The sequence below is a fragment of the Lissotriton vulgaris genome, chromosome 9 (genome assembly GCF_964263255.1).
Source record: "Lissotriton vulgaris chromosome 9, aLisVul1.2, whole genome shotgun sequence".
NCBI lineage: Eukaryota > Metazoa > Chordata > Amphibia > Caudata > Salamandridae > Lissotriton > Lissotriton vulgaris.
In genome coordinates this window covers 924,935,981-924,960,412 of record NC_141697.1, presented here as the reverse complement: position 1 = coordinate 924,960,412, position 24,432 = coordinate 924,935,981, and the positions used below count along the sequence as shown (strand labels likewise).

The 24,432-nt window shown below is 48.8% G+C and overlaps 1 protein-coding gene across 2 annotated transcripts in view; it reads right to left on the bottom strand.

The window, feature by feature from the left end:
* The window catches only part of LOC147692532 (delta(3,5)-Delta(2,4)-dienoyl-CoA isomerase, mitochondrial-like), a 255,505-nt gene that overhangs the window by 58,274 nt on the left and 172,799 nt on the right, over nt 1-24,432 (bottom strand). For both annotated transcript variants that reach the window (XM_086938752.1, XM_086938754.1), the window contains exon 7: nt 14,790-14,860. In XM_086938752.1, the coding sequence (XP_086794878.1) occupies nt 14,790-14,860 (71 nt within the window). The remainder of the gene's footprint in view (nt 1-14,789; nt 14,861-24,432) is intronic.

Genomic DNA, 24,432 nt, shown 5'->3' with positions numbered 1-24,432 from the left:
TATTTTAGTCACACGTTTTTTTACAGTAAAACTTATAACAAATTGATTCATACAATTACATAACAATTATACATAAGCCATGAACTTAATCTCATAATACCATAACAAAACAAGTAATATTTAATTAGCTCCACAAGAACCATAACAAACATTGACCCTGAAATAATTAACCCTGAATAAAATCTTTCAGATAAGCAGAACTTGTTTTTTTTCTCTTGCTCCTTTTATCAGAACCATCAAAACGGTGACCATAGCTTGACTCATTATCACCCAACAAAGTAGTGACACCTGCATCACCATTCAGACAACTCACACATTGTTCAGGACACTTATAAATCCTATTAAAAGTTCCATATTCTGTTATCTACTTTATTGCATTCCTAAAACAACTTCATTTGCATTGGTTTAGAGAATTTGGACCATGACGCCTGACCTACTGGTGTCTTTGTTTTTACCCAATCTCCACTCTCGACACACCAGTTGCATTCTTCATGTCATACCGGTTTCCCTCTTTCTTGAATTCTTTTCTCTTTTTTCTTCCAAAGACCCTCATTCAGATTTTCCACATCTCCTTTACCCCATACCATTTATCCTGGTGAAACATGTGTACAGTTTCCTTCCCCAAAGCAATTCAAAAGGAGAACGCCCAGTTGAAGCACGAGGACACATGCGATACGCAAAAAGTATTTTTTTATCTCTTCTTTCCATGACATATTATTCATACGTGCAATTTGAATACCTTTCTTTGGAGTCTTGTTAAAACGCTCAACTACACCATTTGTTTCTGGGTAATATAGTGCAAATTTCTTATAGACAATCCCATGTTTTGTCCAGAATTCCTCTATTTCCTTTGAACAATATTGCACCCCATTGTCTGCCAATAATGATTTGGGATAGCCTTCCTTCAAACATTATTCCTCCAAGAATTGTGTTGTACCCTTTGAAGAAATGTCCATCACATATTTAACCTGAGGCCATTTTGAAAATAAATCAATTAGTATGATAACATATGGCGTAGCATGTTCCCCTTGTATTAGGCCTATGATATTAACTGCAATTTCCTCCAAAGGAGCCTCCGGAAACTGTCTGTTCTGCATCACGGGTCTTATAAGTTCAATACCGTGTCACCATTGTAACATTCCACATTGTCTGCACCTTTTGCCGGTTCCTGCACTCATTCCTAGGTTTGGGGCATCATTTCAAGGCGACAAACGGTCCCTTGACACTCCACATGTGGGGCAGGATCCATGTAGCATTCAATACGTAAAGATAATACTTACAAATGGGATCTGTAAGTATACCGACCCACTACACACACAACGCACTTTAGGGTGTGCGTTGATATATAGACACACTGCTGGGGCCGTAATATCCTTTTTTGACCCCGCATCTTTTTTGGTCCTGAAGAAAGCCTCCCGACTGACGACGAAGGCTGAAACTAGTCGACCTACACTTTTCTGGATATAGAGGGTCATTATATCCTCAGATATATCCACAAACATTTTTTTTTTTTACCCATGCCATGGGACCCTTCCATTAAAACTTTTAAAAGGGTATTTCCTATAGGCATTTTTAACTCATAACTTCACTTCACATAGCACTGTTCACTTGTACATTAAACCCCGCTCCGCTGTAGACAGGCGTTGCAGCACAGCTGTATCGCACTCGGTGATCCAGCTGGGCCCCGATGATGAAGCATGCCATCTACTAGGTAGATGGGTGAAGGGTTTATAAACGTGCTGTCGATTCCCAAGGGAGACCTCTCTGAAAAGTACCTGCCACAGGCCTTGTCCTCGTTGTTCTGTTATACACCATTTGTCCACCAAAACATCCAAACCAGGCCACCAGAAATCCTGCCTGATCCCTTCTTTTGTTTTCACAATTCCCAGATGTACTGTGTGGGATATCTGGGAATTGAATTGTGCCAATTCGCTGTCTAAGACTTGCAGGGGGAAAAAGTTGTGAACCCCTGATTCTTCTCACGTAGTTCTTCTCAGACATACCAGTATGGTTTCAAATTCACTGCACAGTTGCATATTCCAGGAATATATGTCAAACATAAATCACAATACAGGAGTAGAATTGACATTTATACAAATCAGTGGCTCACAAGTCATACATCATATTTGAAGATAGCCCATTGTAGATTACTTCCCACCAACAAATTCAAACGGATTGACATAACCATTTCCCCCACATTCGTGTGTGTTTCTAGGGGGCAGCCCCTTGCCTCATAGATCATAAGCTCCTGTTGCGTACACCTGCCAACTCCACATCGCCCGCCCACTAAGGTGGCAGGAATGGGTGACATCCATCTGGAGGCGATATGTTTGGAAACCAGGAGAGCCGTACCCAGAAAGGAGCGCTCAGCTCTCATGTCTCCAGAGCTCTCAAACACACCTAACAATAACACCAATGGGGTAAGGAGGGACTTTCTATCCCAGGACATCTGCTAATTCCAGGGTCACTCTAGGAAAGTAGTTGGCATTCACTGTGCAGGACCATACTACCAGTGGTAGAAATCTGCAGGATCCATTGCCACAGTGGGGGCAGTAGGGGCCACTCAGTACTTTTGGTTGCATTCCATTGAATATATTACACTTCAAATGAAAACTCTTGCAGATTGATCACCCATCGGCAAATTCTTGCAGATACTGCATCAAGTCCTTTTTTCATAAAAATCCTAAGTAATGGCTTGTGATCAGCCTTTACTACAAAAAAATCACCCCCACATTTGCTAAATTTCTTTAAGACCCAATGCATGGCTAGTGCCTCTTCTTCTGTGATTGATTAAATTGCAAATGCATTTGTTAAATCCTCATTTTTTGTTTTAAGCTTGAGAACTGGCCAATTCCTTCCATACATCAGTAATGGAAAGGAGAGACCACTCGGTCACCCCGAACGTATGGCTGGGTGCCCCGATCCCCGGGAAACCTTTGCGGGCGGGGTGCGTGTCTCGGCCGGTATGCCCATAGTGGCGTGGTTGGAGCACGCCCCCGCCACCTAAAAGGGTTGTCCTAACACCCGCCCGGAAGTCCGTGCACTTCTGGGCGGGATGGGGATGCTGCTCCGCCTTCCCGTTGCAAGATAAAAGGCGCAGGAATCCAGGCAGGCGTCCTCTTGTTCCTGCGCTCTGAAGGCTGCACCACTCGTCACTCGTGAACCCTCAAGGGAAGAAGCTGCACTTTTTTGAACGTGTAATCGTTGTTTTTTCTGTTTCAGTCGTCAAGGCGTAGCTGGAGTTCGAGTCGCGACTGGAATACAGGCAGAGACAAAAGCAGAACGCAAATATGCCTGGTAAGAAGAGTGGAAAGAGCTCCGAGATGGAACGAATGCTGCGCACACTAGTTAACCAAGTGTCGGCGATGGACAGAAAATTCGGTAAAGTAGACCAGCTGGGTCGCGGCCTAGCGGCCCTCTGGGAACAAGTGGAGGCCCAAGCGGGGCCCTCATGGCGACCTAAGAGGATCGTGGGGCCTGCTTTGCCAAACATTACCCCAGGGGGGGTAAGGGGAAAAAGAGGAAGGGGAGAGAGGGTCCTAGTGAGGCCCCAGTCCCGATGGAGGTCCCGCTGGTCCCAGTAGCACCAGCGTCCAGCCCGGTACCTACACCGGATGGAGGATTGCCAATCCCCGTGGTTATCACACCGCTGGATAATGACCAAATGCCTCCCGAGCTAGCGCTTCAGTTGGCGGCTGTGTTACCCTGTGTGAAGAAGGGAGCGGGGGGATTCGCGGTTGTGGAAGACCCAAACGAAGAAGCAAGGCAGATTGTCGAGCAGAGCTCAGGCAGTCAAGGGGCGCTGGGGCAGCAAACGTGCCTTCTATTTCTCCACAGGTTGCGACCTTGGCCGCGGTCGAAAACCGGAATAAGTCGACGGACACAACCGGAGGTACAACAGAGACCGGTAAGAGATCGCTCCCAATAATGGGGGTGGGCGCTGTACCCTCAAGGCGGGAATACTTGGCACAACATGTCCCTATGGCAATTAAAGAAATGGTGTGGGCTAACAAATATATCAATATGTTTTCATTGTTAACAGATAATCGTGAGTTAGAATATGCCAAGACTCAGAAGGATTTATGGCACCCCAGTGTATGGAGGGCAAAAATGGCGGAATTCAGGGTAGAAGAGTCTATGATGAACTGGATCAGGGCTTTTTCTATTTTTGTAGCGATAATGGGTGAGCGATCACCAGAAATGTTGGGAGACCTTGTTTGCTACCAGAGCAGGATCACGGGCTTCCATGAGAAGTATGGAGGAGAAAAATGGAAAGGGTATGACGTGGCATTTAGAAAAGCGAAAGAGTTTAATGAAACATTGACTTGGGATTGTTTGGATACTGTATCTTGGCATGCGCAGTTCTTGCGGGGCTCAGCGGGTGGATCAGGGTCGAGTGCAAACGGCTCCAGGGCCTTACAGCAGAAGCATCCACAGCCCTTTCGACCACCCTACGGGGGAGATACTCAGTCTAGATCGGGCGGGAATGGGAATAAGCGAGGGGTATGTTGGGGTTTCAACAAAGGAACGTGTAGCAGGCCGCAGGGAACATGCAGGTTCAGGCATGCCTGCGCAGGTTGTGGTAATACCTTCCACCCCGAGACGAGCTGCCGATCCAGAGGCAATAGTGCAGGAGGAAAAGGGGGTACCAAACAGGATTGACATGGTACCCCGGAGGTCCAAGCAATCGCCCGTGGATATTATGGCTTTGACTCCCTGGCTGAACAAATACCCTGATCATGTGTCCGCTGGGATCCTGCGAGATGGCTTCTCGTATGGCTTCAGGATCCTGGCGGTTGATTTTCCGGGGGCCCCCTCATTCAGAAACCAACTGTCCGTTAAGCACAACCCAGTGGTGGCCGCCACAAAAATCACAAAAGAGGTTCGCTTGGGGCGGGTTGCAGGACCGTTCGGTGAACCACCAACGGCAAATTTTGTGTGTTCCCCATTAGGGGTAGTTCCCAAGAAGGAGCCGGGAGAATTCAGGCTCATTCATAATTTATCTGCACCAAGGGGAGCTTCCGTTAATGAGGCGATCGATGCAGACATTTGCAGTGTGAGGTATGCATCATTCGATGACGCAGTGGTAATGTTGAATGGCCTAGGCCCCGGTGCATTGTTAGCAAAATCAGACATTGAATCCGCATTTAGGTTGCTTCCGGTGCATCCCCAGGATCAGCACCTGTTGGGTTTTACATTTCAGGGGAAGTACTACATAGATATGTGCATGCCGATGGGTTGTTAAATTTCGTGTGCCTATTTTGAAATGTTTAGCTCATTTCTGGTGTGGGCATTCTCAAAGGCCACAGTGCACCAACATGTGATGCATTATCTCGATTATTTCCCGTTTCTTGGCCCAGCGGGCTCTCAGGACTGTGCACGGGCATTGCAGGATTTCTGCGTGCTCATGCGGGGTTTCGGGGTTCCGTTGGCACCAGGTAAGACAGTGGGTCCGACTACCTCCCTGGAGTTTCTGGGTATCGAACTAGACTCCGTGGAGGGTTGCTTCCGTTTGCCGGCGGAGAAGATCGCCAAATTCAGGGCCTCATTGTTGCAATGTCTCCGGAACGACAAAGTGACACTGCACCAATTACAGCAAACAGTGGGTCAGCTTAACTTTGCATTGAGGGTTATACCGATGGCTCGCCCCTTCTCCCGATCAATTGCCCAGGCCATGGTGGGCCTCAAGGAAGGGCACCATCGTACGAGGCTGTCGGCAGAGGTTCGCCAGGACATGCTCATTTGGCTGGCATTCCTGGCGGATTTCAACGGCCGAGTAGTCTGGAGCAAAGCCCCGACCTCGTCAGCAGACTTAGGCTTATGGACCAACTCTGTGGGCAGTGTGGGGTTTGGCGCGATCCTAGGTAACCAATGGTCGGCCCAGAAATGGCCAGCATGGTGGGAAACAGGTGGTCTGACGAGCAACATTGGTTTCCTAGAGCTATTTTCTATCTGGGTAGCGTTGTCGGCCTGGCCGGAAGATTTCCCAAACCGCTCGGTGATATTTTGGTCTGATAACATGACTGTGGTTGAGTGCATTAACCAGCAGGCAGCACACTGCAAGTGGAAATTGCGATTGCTGAAAGAAATTGTGTTGAAATGCTTGAAGCTAAATGTACAATTCAGGGCAAAACATGTGCCGGGAGTACTGAATAATGCAGCTGATGCGCTCTCTCGTTTTAAAATGCAGGCTTTCAGGGATTGTTTACCCTCAGCGGAGCTAGTGGCAGCGCCATTTCCCGAAGCATTATGGCAAATCGGCGCCCCGGACTACAAAAACCTCGTGGCAGCCAGTTTAGTGCCCAGGACAAAGAAAGCTTATGAAGGGGCGTTCCGCTCGTACTGCGCCTTTTTGGGCCCTGGATGGGAGCATAGATGGGGTCAGAAGGGGTCCTTTACCCAATTTTTAGTGGTACTTCATGAGGAGGGCCGGTCGGTGGCAACCGCCAGTCGGTATAAGGCCGCCATATCGTTTATGGCTCAGCTCCAGGGGTTTAGGGACCCGACGGATTCCTTTGTAGTCAGAAAGGCGTTGCGCGGCTGGCGGCGCCTAGCGGGTCGCAAAAAGGATACCAGGCACCCATTAGGTTTTGACAGATTGTCCTCCTTGTTGTCTAAACTGGAGAAGACATGCTCCTCACCTAGTGAGGTCGTCCTATTCCGGGCAGCATTTGCGTTGGCGTTCTATGGGGCCCTGCGGGTAAGCGAACTAGTGGCTGCCAACAAAAGAGATACCGATGGGGGTCTGCGCAGGGACCACATGCAAGTGAAGGGGGATTCCCTGCTGATCACGATAGCCAGGTCAAAGACGGACCAGGAGGCACAGGGGAATAGCATTGTGTTGCAGCGCGCTCCGGGTAGTCCCTGTTGTCCAGTAAGGCATGTTGAGGCCTACCTAAAACAAAGGGTGACGACATGGATGGGGGGGGGGGCCTTGCTGCTGCACGCTGATGGCACCCCATTAACAAAGTTTCAGTTCCAGAGGGTGCTGGCAATCACGATTGCAGCCGCGGGCTTGAACCCGACTGATTTTGGGACTCATTCATTCAGGATAGGAACCGCTACAGAAGCAACGGCTGGGGGTCTGCGGGCAGACAATGTTAAATAATTAGGCCGCTGGTCTTCAAATTGTTTCAAACGATACGTGCGGCTGCACATGTTGTAAGTTACTGAAGAAGTGCATTCACGCTTGTTGTCTTTTGTTTGGATTACAGTTTCACGAGCCTGTGATGCAGGGCGGAAATTGGGACCGGCCCAGTATCAGCTAACCAACACTTCAGGAACAAAGAATGGAAGGCGAGTGGTCTGGGTCGTGGGCCACTCATACGTGAGGCGTGCCGCGGACATATTCAAGACAGGTGATGCGATCCACACATCTGAGGAATATGGTTTCAGGGTGTCCTTCCATGGGAAGGGCGGTCTATGTATTGACCGACTGCAAAGTTTTGTGGAAGAATTGTTAGGGCGGCACAGGTCACCGCCATCAGTAGTCATAGTGCACGTTGGGGGCAATGACTTGGCAAGGTTGGGCAGACGGGCTTTAATAGAACACATACTTTCAGCAGTTAGTTGGTTAGCAAAGACACTCCCGGGGTGCACAATAGCATGGTCACACATGATCCCGAGAAGGGTATGGAGGGGTGGATTGTCCACATCAGCGTTGAACCATTCGGTAAAGAGGGTCAACAATAAAATGGAGAAATTGTTTCGCTCTGCTCATCTTCAAAGCATACCTCATGGGTGCATCTGGGGGGACCACTGTAATTCGGACGATGGGATACACCTGTCCAGGGTGGGCAATGACTTACTGATAGGGGACATCATAGCTTGGCTAGTGGGATTGAGGAGACATGACCATTAGGAGGTGTGGGGGGGGGGGCAGATAGTCGGTCAACTATCTGGCCTGTGGCGGTAAGGTCATGATCGGTGAGCAGTGATTTCAAGGTCCCTAGTGGGGGTGCCACCTATTATGGATGGGAGTGCCCGGGGGGAGGCGGCCTTTGGCCCCTCCCACGGGGGCGGCACCCATTACGGATGGGTCGCCCAGGGGGAGACGGCCATAGGCCCCTCCCAGGGGGAGACGGCTATATGCCCCTCCCACGAATTTCCCGGGGGCCGGATATCCGCTCAGGCGGAAGAGTGCGCGGGGAAAAGGGGGGGGGGGGGGAGTCCACGCTGTCCTTCTTACGGATACCCCGCACGGGAACTCGGACGACCTTTAGATGGCGTCGAGTGAAAGGTGGCCCCCATGACAAGGGAAGTTACAGTTGGCTACTAGGGTAAAGCCCTCTGCGCAAGCGCCACTTACACGTGAGGGCGGGAATTTGGTGATAGGGATCTGATACCGGTTAAGACCTTGCCGTTGGCCCCTAACGATAGGATGTACAAAATTCATATGCAATGCATTTTGTCATGATGTTAGACTCGGTTAGGAAAATCTTTGTATTAGAGATTTGTTAAGGTTAGCCTGGATACCCGTCTTCATCAAGTGTAGTGAAAGTTGAATTTTGTAAATGATACATGAAACGTTTTAATTAAAATTTTTAAACTTTGTTTCATATTTTAATAAATACGGCCGGGGGGTCGTGAGGCCCCCCTACATTCCAAAAGTTCAAACTGTGTCTGTCTCCTACCATTAGGATTGGTGGTGGAAGGGGTGGCGGGCATCCCTGACCTATGATATTAACTGCAATTTCCTCCAAAGGAGCCTCCGGAAACTGTCTGTTCTGCATCACGGGTCTTATAAGTTCAATACCGTGTCACCATTGTAACATTCCACATTGTCTGCACCTTTTGCCGGTTCCTGCACTCATTCCTAGGTTTGGGGCATCATTTCAAGGCGACAAACGGTCCCTTGACACTCCACATGTGGGGCAGGATCCATGTAGCATTCAATACGTAAAGATAATACTTACAAATGGGATCTGTAAGTATACCGACCCACTACACACACAACGCACTTTAGGGTGTGCGTTGATATATAGACACACTGCTGGGGCCGTAATATCCTTTTTTGACCCCGCATCTTTTTTGGTCCTGAAGAAAGCCTCCCGACTGACGACGAAGGCTGAAACTAGTCGACCTACACTTTTCTGGATATAGAGGGTCATTATATCCTCAGATATATCCACAAACATTTTTTTTTTTACCCATGCCATGGGACCCTTCCATTAAAACTTTTAAAAGGGTATTTCCTATAGGCATTTTAACTCATAACTTCACTTCACATAGCACTGTTCACTTGTACATTAAACCCCACGCCGCTGTAGACAGGCGTTGCAGCACAGCTGGATCGCACTCGGTGATCCAGCTGGGCCCCGATGATGAAGCATGCCATCTACTAGGTAGATGGGTGAAGGGTTTATAAACGTGCTGTCGATTCCCAAGGGAGACCTCTCTGAAAAGTACCTGCCACAGGTCTTGTCCTCGTTGTTCTGTTATGCACCATTTGTCCACCAAAACATCCAAACCAGGCCACCAGAAATCCTGCCTGATCCCTTCTTTTGTTTTCACAATTCCCAGATGTACTGTGTGGGACATCTGGGAATTGAATTGTGCCAATTCGCTGTCTAAGACTTGCAGGGGGAAAAAGTTGTGAACCCCTGAACAATAAACAATTCTTCTTACGTAGTTCTTCTCAGACATACCAATATGGTTTCAAATTCACTGCACAGTTGCATATTCCAGGAATATTTGACACACATCAATCACAATACAGGAGTAGAATTGACATTTATACAAATCAGTGGCTCACAAGTCATACATCATATTTGAAGATAGCCCATTGCAGATTACTTCCCACCAACAAATTCAAACAGATTGACATAACCATTTCCCCCACATTTGTGTGTGTTTCTAGGGGGCAGCCCCTTGCCTCATAGATCACAAGCTCCTGTTGCGTACACCTGTCCACTCCACATCGCCAGCCCGCTAAGGTGGCAGGAATGGGTGACATCCATCTGGAGGCGATATGTTTGGAAACCAGGAGAGCCGTACCCAGAAAGGAGCGCTCAGCTCTCATGCCTCCAGAGCCCTCAAACAAACCCAACAATAACACCAATGTGGTAAGGGGGGACTTTCTATCCCAGGACATCTGCTAAATCCAGGGTCACTCTAGGAAAGTAGTTGGCATTCACTGTGCAGGACCATACTACCAGTGGTAGAAATCTGGAGGATCCATTGCCACAGTGGGGGCAGTAGGGGCCACTCAGTACTTTTGGTTGCATTCCATTGAATATATTACACTTCAAATGAAAACTCTTGCAGATTGATCACCCATCGGCAAATTCTTGCAGATACTGCATCAAGCCCTTTTTTCATAAAAATCCTAAGTAATGGCTTGTGATCAGCCTTTAAATCACCCTCACAATTGCTAAATTTCTTTAAGACCCATGCATGGCTAATGCCTCTTTTTCTGTGATTGATTAAATTGCAAATGCATTTGTTAACACCTTGGCTGCTAGGCGTTTCCCCCCCCCTGTGCTGAAAATTGCCATTTTGCTGGTGTCATGACGAGCTCAGCTCGTCATCAGCACAGCTCAACTGTGCATCATGACGAGCTGAGCTCGTCATGAGCATCGAAAGTGTTAAATCCTCATCTTTTGTTTTAAGCTTGAGAACTGACCAATTCCTTCCATACATCAGTAACAACATACGTATATTTCCCCATGATAAAAGATTGCAATCCTCGTTCTTCATGTAAATATTTCTTGGTCTCCAAAACTGTAGCCTCACATTCATCCAACCATTCAAACAAAACTCCTTTCTGGAGTACCCTCCTCATCACATGTGTCTACACTGATAAGCCAGGAATAAAATGATTCAACTCTAGCATTCCGAAATAGGACAACAACTATTCTTTATTTACAGGCGAGGGCACTTTGTTAATCGTCTCCATCATTTCTTTCCTTGAGTGAACTGCGTCTTCTGACAATATATGTCACAGATAACAAATTTCGCTTACACCGAATTTACATTTTTTTTAGCTCTCAGTGTCAAACCATTCTCAGTGAAACAAGACAATACTTGCCTCCACCTCTTGTTATGTTCTTCCCACACATGACTACACACCAGCACATCATCTTGATAGCATGTTACTCCACCAATGCAGTTCAGTAAACTTTCTGTTATCCTTTGGAATACCAATGGCACTGAAAGTTATCCAAATGGCATGCATATAAATTTATACATGCAAAAGGAGATGAAAAACGCTGTTAATCTTGGCAATCTTCACGCAATCGCACCTGATGGTAAGCGGATGCCAAGGCTAAAGTCGATTAATACTCGGCCCCTCCAATCAGAGTTAACAATTCAGACATAGTAGAGATAGGATGGCGATACACAATCACTACCCGGTTTAAGACCCTCATCTTTACGTACAGGCGGATGTCACCACTGGGTTTCTTTGCTACCACGGTAAGGGTAACTCATTCTTTCCCTCAACCTGTCATCCTTGCAATTCTAAAGGAAATGGTCCCAAGCACGCCCTTCACACATAGGTCCAAATTTACAAGTAGCTGTGAGTTTCAATAGGATAGCCACATATTCTTCTACACTCTCACTTTCCCCTTGGACTTTTTTACCAAAATAGAAATGCCCCAATATAGTACTTATTTTCAGTAAATAGTGTAAATCGAGCTCCCTAACACATATTTCTAATTCGTTTAGGCCTCTCGCATCTTAAGTACTTAATTCAGGCAATTCTTTGAATACTTCTTGTCCTTCTACCCCCAAAGATTTTACCAACAGCAATACTTTTTGTCCTTAGTTAACGTATTTGTACACACTCAGATGTAATTCAGGAATACTTTTTTCCATTTAGACAATTGCACCGGCGCATCCCCATATTTTAGCAAGAAAACTGGAGTTCGGTGATATTTTGCATTTTTCTAAATAGCAATGTTAAACAACAACCTTAAAATCTTCCCCCCCAGTAGCAGCTAGTACATTCACAAACAATATTTCTTTCTGTTCAATTAAGTTATACTTTTCCTTATATCAGATGTAAAAAAATAAAAATAAAACCACCTCTTCTCACTAAAACAAGCATGTTCTTATGAGCAGTTTTTCTTCAAAGATGTGCCCATCACAGATGAAAACCAAATACACCAAGACTGCACACCATCATCACCTTTCTCAATTGAATGTAATATTAAAATGTCACAGAATATCACAACCAAAGCATCCTGTAAAATAGCTCATGAACAACAAAAATATATGGAGAGAATTCCGAACCGTCTCATAGCTGGAGTGCCTTTTTTCAAGATGACTGCCGGTTGTGCTTTTTATTTCTAAAAGAAGTTGTGCCATTTTCAAAAATCTAACCTTTTTCCAAAATAGCCGCTGTTTTCTTCCTTCTTCCTTTTGGAGGTTGGGCTTGTAAATCGTATCCCAACCTCCTAAAATGGCTGCCAAAACATTGAGGCTGATTTTTGCAAACAGTGTGGCTGCTCTCACCAAGCGTCGTGGCCGCCGCTGATGGACCTTGCTGCTGGAGCTTGTCACGCTCTGTATTGGACCGCAGCCAGCCCTGGTATTTCCCTTCCTTTTACAAAACAATGTTGCGATTAGCATCCACAGTGAATCCTCACCCAAAAGGAAGAGATCCTTGTCTGTGGTATGCTCTACAAGCAACTGCCAAGTCGCAGCAGTCGCAATGTGTCAGAATCCACTGAAACCGCTCACGTCGGGTGTTGAGGTTTGTAAGGGTTGTCTTCTCCACTCGTTGCCAGCACGAAACAAACACTCCACATGGTGATATCTGATTATAGGTAAGACCTTTTATTTTAACAGATCTCAATCACTGCTCCCCTTCAGCAACTGTCATTCCTTGGAATCTCTCTCCTCCAAGGTTCCAGTTACTCTCAACCTACAATCAATATCTTGCCTACCACATCACAAATACCCATTTTTAAATGCCTCTTAACTAACCCTGTAAAGAAACAGATCTCCTGGAATGCACGATCTACCTTCAAAATTGACAGAATTCTTCTGTTCAACTTCTAATGTAGGTAGGAGCTCACCAGCTGGAAATAACCCAAAAACGACACATAGGACTTGTGCAGCTAAGTCACTGAGAAGAAACCTCTGCACCAAATACAACGCTTAAAGCAGATCTTCAGTGGCATACATGAAAGAGGGAGGTAATCGTTTTTTTCATTGCACACCCCCAAAACAACTATACTTTTAGTCAGACTCACTCAAATAACTTTGAGGATCATAAGGACAATATGATTAAATTGAAATTACTTTTTGACATTAAAGGTTCTGAGTTATATAATGTTCTTTGAATCACAAGTCTCGACTGCGACTTCCTAGAGCTTTCCACTTATGGCGAGATATTACGTAGTTATTTATCCCAGTAGGCAGGTTGCTTGTAAAGAATGTATCCAACTTTGTGCGATATAACTTGTGCTCATGTTAAGCGCTCCGATGCCCTTGGGCCGAGATGGCGCCATAAAACTACAAAAACAAAGAAAATAGGCGCGCCTGCGAAAGCGCAGTGCTTTGTTTAATTAGTAACGTGAACCAAGCACTGTTAAAGCTGACAAATAGTGTGAGTGCCCGGCGCACATGCTTGTGATCACTTTTGCGACCGCTTTGATGTTCTCAGTGGCAACGCTGCACACTGAGAACATCAAAGCGGCCGCGAAAGTGCTCGCAAAGGCTGCAGGCTGACAAAAGGTGCGCGCGTCCGGCGTTCATGCACTGCACCTCATCCGCCAGCCGCCTTTGGGAGCACTTTTAAAAGCCCCACTAAATAGCTCGCAAAGCATCGCTTACGCGATAGCTAGGCGAGACCTAAACATCTGCTACAGTAAAGACCAGGGCAATATCTTGAAGCTACTTCATTACTGCATACACAGTAAGTAGCATGGTTTCATACGGTCAGTCATGCTAGAATATTTTGACGAGTTTTTGACTATGTGAAAATATGAATAAATAAAAGTATATACTGTGGCATGCAATTAGGTATTGTCAAATCCATGGACACTCACTACAGACAAAATTCTAATGCCAGGGCTGAGAGGTTGAAGAGGTATCATCTGCAGGAATAAGGAAGTTCTGCTACCACCAATCACAAAATTGGCTTGGTTTCAGCTTTTGAACTGGGCTCACTTGTAGAAGCTAGCATGCCCAGAAGCAAAAAGACAAATTCAAGATTGTTCAGATAAAAATTATCAAAAAAACTGAAATCATACACACAAAAATGCAGGACTGTGTGTAAAAACAGAAAAGGAGGCGTGCCTATTTTAGATAAGCGTTTGTTCTATAAGAAGGGTTCTTAAAAGAAACCTTGTTTAGAGAGGCGGACGTGCAACATAGAAAAGTAATTACCAAAAAGGGTGGTTAAAGCACAAAACTGCCTCCTAGCAAGAATTGTGGGATAAATCCTTATTTAAAAGCAATCTTCGTAAAAAGACATAGCCACGGCTGAGGAGTAACAAAAGACGACATGAGACTTGTGTCTTATCTCCTGTTTCTTTCTAAGAATTCATACCCTGCAAAATAATCCAACACAAAAGTTACTAAAGAGTTCCACAGAGTACCCACTCCTCACATAAGAAATTGATATAACGGCTAAACATCCTACAGAACACATAGCATTGCATTAATTGCCTGAGAAGAAAGCCATGCCACCTACAAAAGTTATCAGACAATGGTCAGTATAGATCATAAATGAAAAATAAACATCCACATCACAATTACTTTAAAAAACCTAACCAAAGACAATAACTGACCCACATGCCCATGGTTGCTTCCGTAAACATTCAGTGCAGATACGTTACCTTTGGTTCCCAATGATTCGTGGTAACCTCTGAAGAGTGCCAACATCAGCTGCCATTCCAATATCCACCTCCTGTAAAAAGGACATTTTCAAACAAGGGAGGCTGAGTTATGAATTGGTAAGTGTAACAATAAGATGCCAGTTGAAGGTGATTTGTGTTTGATGGTAAGCCAAAAACTGGACACACAGATATGAAAAGGTTACACCCTCTGGAAACGGGGAGCTATTGACATATTTGGAACAGGCATATCAACAATAAGGTGATGGTGGAAGCTGTCCAAGTAGCTGTAGAAACATCTAAGAAGTGTCATCTTGTGAACAGTCTTTGGTCCGATTTTTACTCAAGTCACTGGACAGAGTCTGCAGTGGCAGAAGTTCAGGCAGAGTCTTGAGATGAGTGATGATGAGTATCAGGCACAACTCAAATAATTGTCTCTGTTGCCTGCTTTCAAACCATTCCATCACCCTCTTCTATTAGTCTATGTGATGGAGTGGCCGGAATTGCCATCTTTTCAAATAAAATAGATGTTCAATTTTCCAGCTGGGAAACAGATGATATTGCTAAGTTTCGCCTCTCCTCCAATATGGAAATTAATAATGCTGTTCTTCAGAGATCAACAATCTCTCCATCCTTACTCAAAGTGCACACACAGCCATTGGAGGGGTTCTAAAGAAATACACGCAGGATTTCCCCATGTTCGAAAAACACAAAGGCAAAAGGTTTAGCCAGAGATATGGAAGTGTACAGAAGAACAAGTTACATACCTTTGGTAACGATATATCTGTAAGAAACAGTAGTTAGTATTAGATTCCTTACCTTAGAATATCCCCAGGCGTCAGACTGGATCCGGAAATTTTTGCGTAGCAGTACCTTGCGCGTCGGTAGGCGTCGTCCACGGCTCCGCGTCCGTCGTCGCCGCCATGATGACGTTGTCGCAGTACTTAGACGCCGCCTCCGCGCGCTGACGTCAGTTCTTATACACAGCTTTTCCAAGCCAAAAACGCGGAGCCATGTTAAAAACCAACACTGGTGCCATTGAAACTAAGGCCCTGAAAGGGGATGACCTTAACCCTAGATATCGGTTCGCAGAACGGGGAGGATGGGTGGGGCGGTAAGGAATTTAATACTAACTACTGTTTCTTACAGATATATCGTTACCGAAGGTAAGTAACTTGTTCATCTGAAAGAAACAGGTTAGTATTAGATTCCTTACCTTAGAATAGATACCCCAGCAATACCAACCCCGGTGGTGGATCTGCGAACCAATAATCACACCAGAAAGTCCTGTAGGAAGGAATGGCCAAAGAAGCCATCCCTCCGGACTTGGCTGTCCAGGCAGTAGTGTCTTGCAAACGTGTGCAGCAAGGCCCACGTAGATGTCCTGCAAGGGGACTCCCCGGCCCAGGGCAGTGGTAGCCGCCGTGGCCCGAGTGGAATGGGCCCTCAGCCCAACAGGAGGCTCCTTCTTCGCCAAGGAGTAACAAGCCTTGATACACAAGACGACCCACCGTGAGATGGTCCGCTTGTGCAACGCCCGTCCCTTCTTAGCGCCCACGTAACCAACAAAGAGTTGGTCATCCACCCAGAACTGGCGCGTGCGATCTAGATAGAACGAAAGCGCACGTTTTGGGTCCAGACGGTGGAGCCGCTCTTCCTCCTTTGAGGGATGCGGAGGCGGAAAGAAGGTGGGCAAGGTGATAGACTGCCCGATGTTGAAGGCTGTGACAACCTTGGGCAGGAAAGAGGGTCTAGTCCGCAACACAACCTTGTCTGGATGGACAGAAAGGAAAGGAGGTTTGGAAGAAAGAGCATGGAGCTCACTTACTCTCCTGGCAGAGGTGATGGCAACCAGGAAGGCAGTCTTTAGAGAAAGAAGGCAGAGAGGAAAGTTGTGAAGTGGCTCAAAGGGAGCGCACATCAGATAGGCAAGAACAAGGTTCAAGTCCCACTGAGGCATCACAAACGGAACAGGGGGAAACATGTATGTGATGCCTTTCAGAAAACGAGTTACAATAGGGGACTTGAACAAAGATGGTTGATCAGGCAGCCTGAGAGAGGCTGAAAGGGCAGAAAGGTAGCCCTTGATAGTGCCCAGAGTAGAGCCCTGCTGGCAAGAGAAAGAAGGAAGAGAAGAACCTCAGAAAGAGGGGCAGAGAGAGGATCCACAGCCTTTGCTGTGCACCATGCCACAAATCTGGCTGCCAGAATAACATTACAGACTTCAGGAGGCAAGTCAAATGGCCTTAACTGTCGCCGCTCAATCTCCAAGCATGGAGGTGGAGACTGGACAGGTTCGGGTGGAGGACCGTCCCCTGCTGCTGCGACAGAAGGTCCTCATGAAGAGGCAGACGAACCGGGGGATCGACTGACATACTGAGTAGCTCGGGATACCAGTACCTTCGTGCCCAGTCCGGAACCACAAGGATGACTTGGGCCCGGTCGGGTTTGATCTTCTTCAGCACTCTGGCCAGAAGTGGTATAGGCGGAAAGGCGTACAACAGACCGCAACTCCACTCCCGACGAAAAGCGTCTTCGAGCGAGTGCCGCCTTGGAAATACCAGTACAAAAGGGGGTGGTGATGGACGGAGCATCTGAATCAATCAAACACTCACACCCAGTCAAAAGATCTGGGTTTAATCCATCACCGTTCTTTAGCCCACTCTGCCACCCCAGTTCAGACATGGCTAACTGCAAATCAGTCTGACCCTGTGCCTCATGGGAACAGTCCAGCGCGAACTGCCAAGCCATGTCTTCCCTGGACCGGAAACAAGCTTCCGAGGACCGGTTTCTGGCATTCCAGCAGTCTTCAGCCCGGCTTGCTTGAATCCAGTGGCAAAGTGAGCAAGGGACTCACGTCTGAGCATACCCTGCCACACTTATGGCGGCCAAAAGCGGTACAAAAGGGGGTGGTGATGGACGTAGCATCTGAATCAATCAAACACTCACACCCAGTCAAAAGATCTGGGTTTAATCCATCACCGTTCTTTAGCCCACTCTGCCACCCCAGTTCAGACATGGCTATATGCAAATCAGTCTGACCCTGTACCTCATGGGAACAGTCCAGCCCGAACTGCCAAGCCATGTCTTCCCTGGACCGGAAACAAGCTTCCGAGGACCGGTTTCTGGCATTCCAGCCGTCTTCAGCCCGGCTTGCTTGAATCCAGCGGCAAAGTGAGCAAGGGACTCACGTCTGAGCATACCCTGCCACACTTATGGCGGCCAAAAGCGGTACAAAAGGGGGTGGTGATGGACGGAGCATCTGAATCAATCAAACACTCACACCCAGTCAAAAGATCTGGGTTTAATCCATCACCGTTCTTTAGCGCACTCTGCCACCCCAGTTCAGACATGGCTATATGCAAATCAGTCTGACCCTGTGCCTCATGGGAACAGTCCAGCCCGAACTGCCAAGCCATGTCTTCCCTGGACCGGAAACAAGCTTCAGAGGACCGTTTTCTGGCATTCCAGCCGTCTTCAGCCCGACTTACTTGAATCCAGTGGCAAAGTGAGCAAGGGACTCACGTCTGAGGAAATACCAACATGCAGAACGGATGACATTGCGCGTTTCCTTCGGTGGCGAATAGATCTAACCAAGGCTCTCCCCACTGCAGAAAGAGACCTTGCACCACGTCCGAGTTCAGACGCCATTCGTGATCCATCATGCACCGGCGGCTGAGTTGGTCCGCCCTGGCGTTCAGAGAACCTGCCAGGTGTTGAACCACCAGGGTCACGCCCTGATGTTCCAGCCACTGCCAGAGGCGAGGAGCCTCCTGGCATAGAGTCCACAACCCCACCTCGCCCTGTTTGTTGCAGTACCACATGGCGGTGGTGTTGTCCGTGAACACCTGCCCTACACTCCACCGGACAGAGGGGAGGAATGCCTTCAGTGCTAGACGAATCGCCCGCAGCTCCAAAAGGTTGATATGGAGCCGGGACTCTGCTGGAGACCAAAGGCCTCTGATCTCCGCCTCTCCCATGTGGCCTCCCCAGCCCTGGAGGGACGCGTCTGTCACAACTACGTGCTCCCGTTGGGGAAGGGAGAGGGATCTGCCGCTGACCCAATCGTGGTCCGTGAGCCACCACTGCAGCTGTCTCGCAGTGCCCTCCGAGATCAGGACATGGTCGGACAGGTTGCCCTGATGCTGGGCCCACGGAAACTTCAGGTCCCACTGCAGAGCCCGCATCCGCCAACGTGCGTGATGCACCAGAAGGATGCAGGAGACCATCAGTCCCAGAAAGCCGCAGCGTCAACCTGACCGAGACTCGGGATAAAGGCTGAAAGATCGGAATCAGAGCCTGAATATCCTGAACAGCGGATAAACCCGAAACTGCCCCGAGTCCAGAACCGCCTTGATGAAGAGGAGCTTCTGAGAGGGACACAGGTGTGACTTCGGCACATTGATGGAGAACCCCAGCTGGTGCAGGAGGTCTGCCGTCGTCTGGAGGTGGTTGACGACTGTCTGGGGCGAGCCTGCCTTCAACAACCAGTCGTTGAGGTAGGGGAAGACTTAAACCCCTAACCTGCGCAGATGAGCTGCGACCACCGCCATCACCTTCGTGAACACCCGTGGGGCGCTGGTAAGGCCAAAGGGGAGCACGGTAAACTGAAAGAGCTCGTGGCCTACAATGAACCGCAGGTAGCGCCGGTGGGCCGGCAGGACGGGAATGTGGAAATAAGCGTCCTGCAAGTCCAACGCTACCATCCAGTCTCCTTGGTCCAGGGCAGCTAAGACCTGAGCCAGAATCAGCATTTTGAACTTCTCCTTCCGGAGGAAGCCGTTGACATTCCGTAGATCCAAGATAGACCCTTCTTGGATATCAGAAAGTAGTGGGAGTAGCAACAACACCCTACATCTGGCCCAGGAACGCGCTCGATGACCCCCTTGGCCAAGAGGGCCGTAACTTCCTCTTGCAGAAGTCGCAAGTGATCCCCCGACACGCGGTGGTATTGCGGTGGCATGGCTGGAGCGGTCGCCACGAAGGGGAGGGAGTAGCCCCTTCGGACGATTTGCAGCACCCACCTGTCCGATGTGACAGTGTGCCAGTGGAGGAGGTGATTTCGACCAGGGCATTCGACTGAGATGGTGACACTGGCGGTCCAGAATGTACTGAGATGCAATGCAGATAAGGACATTCACCAAGCACTGGTACTTCTTGACCTATCGGCTGCATTCGACACGGTCGACCACACCATCTTGGTCGACCGTGTCGAACAGGCAGGACTGAGAGGCTCGGCACTTGGATGGCTGAAGTCATTTATCTCGGATCGCACCCAGGCAGTGAGATTAGGAACCTATACAGCCCCCAAAATCAAAAACGAATGTGGAGTCCCTCAGGGCTCGTCCCTGTCCCCACTTTTATTTAATTCATACTTACGACCCCTGCTATTTTCATTAAAAAAGTTTAGAGCCTTAATTTTTAATTATGCAGATGATCTGCAACTGATCATCTGTTTGGACTCCCCTGGCGCGGCCACCGAATTCCGGGAGGCCATGGTCCACATTCAGAGATGGATGGGCCTAAATCACCTGAAACTCAACCCAGGCAAAACTGAATTGATTTTGCCTGGGAAGAGTGAACTGTCTTGGGGACCACATTTTTGGCCTCCAGAGATGGGAAACCCCCCGGCTAAGTCCCAAACAGTTAAAAGCCTAGGAATCACTTTCAACGAAGATCTTTCGCTCAAAAGTCAGGTAGGGACTGTGGTATCTGCAAGTTTTTTTCAACTTCGTAAGATTAAGAAGATCGCCCACCTTTTAACCCACCCTGCTCTGATTCAGGTCATTATCGCTCTTGTGCTGTCCCGTCTGGACTACTCTAACAGTTTGTACTTGGGTCTTCCAGCGGGGCAGCTCAAGAGACTTCAACTGGTCCAGAACCAAGCGGCCAGGTTGATTTGTAAGATTCCTAAGTGGCAGTCCATTAGACCGGGACTGGCTAGTCTTCACTGGCTGCCAGTAGCGCAGAGAGCAGCATTTAAAGCGGGATGCATTATCTTCAGGGCTCTACAAGGTAAGGGCCCTGGATTCATTAGCAGCCTGCTGGTCAGTTACACTCCCTCTCGTGCTCTCCGCTCAGGTCAAAAGAACCTGTTAGTGGTGCCTCGGATCAGGAAACAACGCCAGGGAGGTGGATCTTTCCACTTCCTGGCCTCCTCCCTGTGGAACTCTCTGCCACCGCCGCTAAGGCTTCATGAAGATCTGTTGGCCTTTAGACAGGCTTTTAAAACGTGGCTCTTTAAGCAAGCTTATCCTTAGTTAAATCCGTTTTTTTTCTGTTACATGTTATGTTTTGCTAGTCTTCCACAGCGCCATGAAGCCTACGGGCGTACGTGCGCTTAATAAATTTAATTTAACATAACATAACATAACATAACATAACATAACATAACATAACCCTGCCTCCCACTGGCGTCACACGGGCCTGAAAGCTCGGACTAGGAGGGTTTCGCGGCGGATGCTGCAGGGGTAGGTGTGGACTGGCCTCGCTGTTGTCCCCGACCGCCGCCACAGCGGTTTCCACGGCCGCCACCGTGTTGGAAATTAGTCTGCGGTGCGTGGCTGGCAGCACGTGTGGGGGCGCCCCTTCCTTGTCCACGAAAGGAGCAAAAGGCACCCGTTTGCTGGAGCAGGGCCGAGAGGCCAAGGACTTGGCCGTAGCCCTGGAGTCCTTAAAGCGCTCAAGCACATGGTCTGCCTTGTCGCCAAAAAGGCGACGGCCATCAAACGGCATGTCCATGAGTGTATTCTGGACATCGGCCGAAAAGTTGGCGGACCTCAACCAGGCGTGGCGACGAATCGCCACCGTCGTTGCCATCGCTCTACCTAGTGAGTCGGTGGTATCCAGCCCACACCGGATGGAAAAACGTGCTGCATCTCGACCCTCTGCAAGAGCTTGGGCAAGTTTAGCCCTGACCTCCGCCGGGCATTCTGGCAGCACGTCCGCGACCGTGTCCCACAGAGAGTGGGTGTAGCGGCCCAAGAGGCATGCGGTGTTGGAAGACCGCAGTCCCAAACTCGGAGGAGAATACCTTCTTGCCGTATTGCTCATACCGCTTGGATTCCCGATCGGGCGGAGCAGTCGGGAATGCGGTCTGGGAGTTGGAGGCCTGGATGACCAGGCTCTCGGGGGTGGGATGGGTGGACAGGAAACAAGGGTCGCCCTGGGCCGGGCGGTGGCGTCTGGCCACGTTCCTATCTACAGGCGGGCCTGGACCAAGTGCCCAGAAGGACGTCTGATAAGGCCTCACTAAAAGGCAGCAGAGGCTCGGCCCAGCTTGACTGCGGTTTAAGGACCTCAGTGAGGAGGTTAGTCCTCACTGCCGCGACGTGGCGCTCAAGGCCCAAGGCCTTGGCCGCCCGCGTCAGCAACACACTGTAAGTTGCCCCCTCCTCCGTAGCCACGGTAGGAGGTGAGACAAAACCAGTGTCCGGTGGAGTGTCCAGACCACTGGCATTCCCAAGTTCACCTGTCCAGTCCTGCTGGGACTGACAATCACGTGTCAGAGGGTCCTCAGATCCCTCCCAATACTCCTCATCACCCATTTCCTGATAGTCAGGGTTGTCAAAGGATGAGGCCGGTTCGTTCAAGTAGAACTCTCCAAGGGGCGTCGAGAGCGGCGCCGCTCCGACGCCGGAACCGGATCGAGGGAGGCATCGGGGATGGCGGCGCCGGACTTGACACCCTAGGGATCGGCGCCAGTGAGGTCGTCAGGTCAACCGGTGACGACCCGGATACGGAAGCGGATGCTGCCGGGCCCGAAGGCGTCGGCGGCGTCGGGGCCAAAGCACCCGCCGGCGTCGAGGCCGAAGCACCCGACCCGCTGGGGCCCCCAGACGGGTCTGCTGGGCCCGAAGGCACCGCGGAGCCCGTCGGAGGAGAGAGCGACTTCATGGCCACGAGGAAGCGCTCGATCTCCTCCGGCGTCGCGTCCTGCCTAGGGACCGGAGGGTATGAAGCAGGCCGAGATGGCCGCGACTCCGACGGAGCCGCGTGGGCGGTGTCACCCGAACCCCCGGCCGCATCGCGCGAGCGTTGGGGGAGTCGGAAGAGCGATGACGTCTCTTCGACTTCTTGTGCTTACCGGACTACTTCGAGCCCGAAGACCGATGGTGACTCCCGGAGCTATGATGGCTCCGACCCCGCGACCGGTCCCTTGACCTCCGTCCGACCGGGACCTCTCGCGGCGTGGGGCGGACTGCCGGAGCTCGAGCCACTTGCGGGACCGCTCCCGCCTAGCTTTCGACGTCAGGGCTCGGCAGTCGGGGCAGGCCTTGTCGTCGTGGTCGACACCAAGACAGTAAAGGCACCGGCGGGGAGGGTCGGTAACCGACATCAGTCGGTCGCAATCCTCACAGGGTTTAAATCCAGGCATCCCTACCGGCACCCATCAGAGTCGAAGACTCTGAAAAGATGATCAAAAATGATCGAAAAAGTTAGTAAAAAAGTGACTATGGGTACAACTATTTCCGGATCTGCGCTGCTGGCGCGGAAAAAAGAAGAACTGACGTCAGCGCGAGGAGGTGGCGTCTAAGTACTCCGACGACGTCATCACGGCGCCCACAACGCCGACGACGGACGCGGAGCCGCGGTTGACGCCTACCGACGCGCAAGGGTACTGCTACGCAAAAATTTCTGGATCCAGTCTGACGCCTGGGGATATTCTAAGGTAAGGACTCTAATACTAACCTGTTTCTTTCAGATTTCTCTATTTAAATGCTGGAATGGATGCTACAGAGCAAGTTGGTCCTTGATAGGACAAACATGTAAATCCTAGTAATGGAGGCTTCAGCACATCTTAATTCCTGTCCTTTATTGCAAGTCCCAGAACAAATAAATTTAGTAAGAAGTGATAGCTTGAAATTCTCATTTCCATTTGGCAAGGAATAACCTACTCCTGAAATATTGGTCTAGACCAATCAAAGACCCAATATTCTGGGAATCCCTTGTATCTAAGTGAAGAGTTTTCCATTATCTGCTTAGATGAATTGATAAGCAAAGCAGGAAAAATAATCTGCAAACCCAGGCCACGAGACCAGATTTCTCCAATATGGCATGTGTCCAATGGATGGTGATCAGGGCTATGATAAAAGGTAAGAAGTTCCCCATCGTCTGTAAAGCCTTGATAGATAAATAAGCAATACATTTCAGGTAGACATTTAAACATGAAGCTGCTGGGTGTCAAAGAGGACTACAACACTACTCTTCTACCCACCCATATTCTGGCAATAATGCAGGTGGGTCTGTGGAGCTAGAATACTCTGCTCATGGGCAACAAAGCGGCAATGGGAGCCACAAATGACAGTTACTAAAAGCATGAAAATCGTGTTTATTCATGATACATCACACACTGATTTTACTTGATAGATCATGAATGGGAGGTTCTTTCACTATCCCTACTGTGGCTTAGCTGATAATTTCATTAGCTCCCGATGACTGCACTCTGTGACTGTGCACTGAAGGATTTATGTGGTGGTGTGTCCAAATTTTCAGAAGAAAGTAGCGTTAAGTATTGTTTCACCAGAGTATGCATTGATGTGGCAGATGTAAGGTCTTGTGTCCTATGATTGAGTTTCCTCTCCATTGGCACCAATCAACAAGCACTGGCAAAGCCAATAGTTCTTGTTTTGGGTCCTAAATGTTT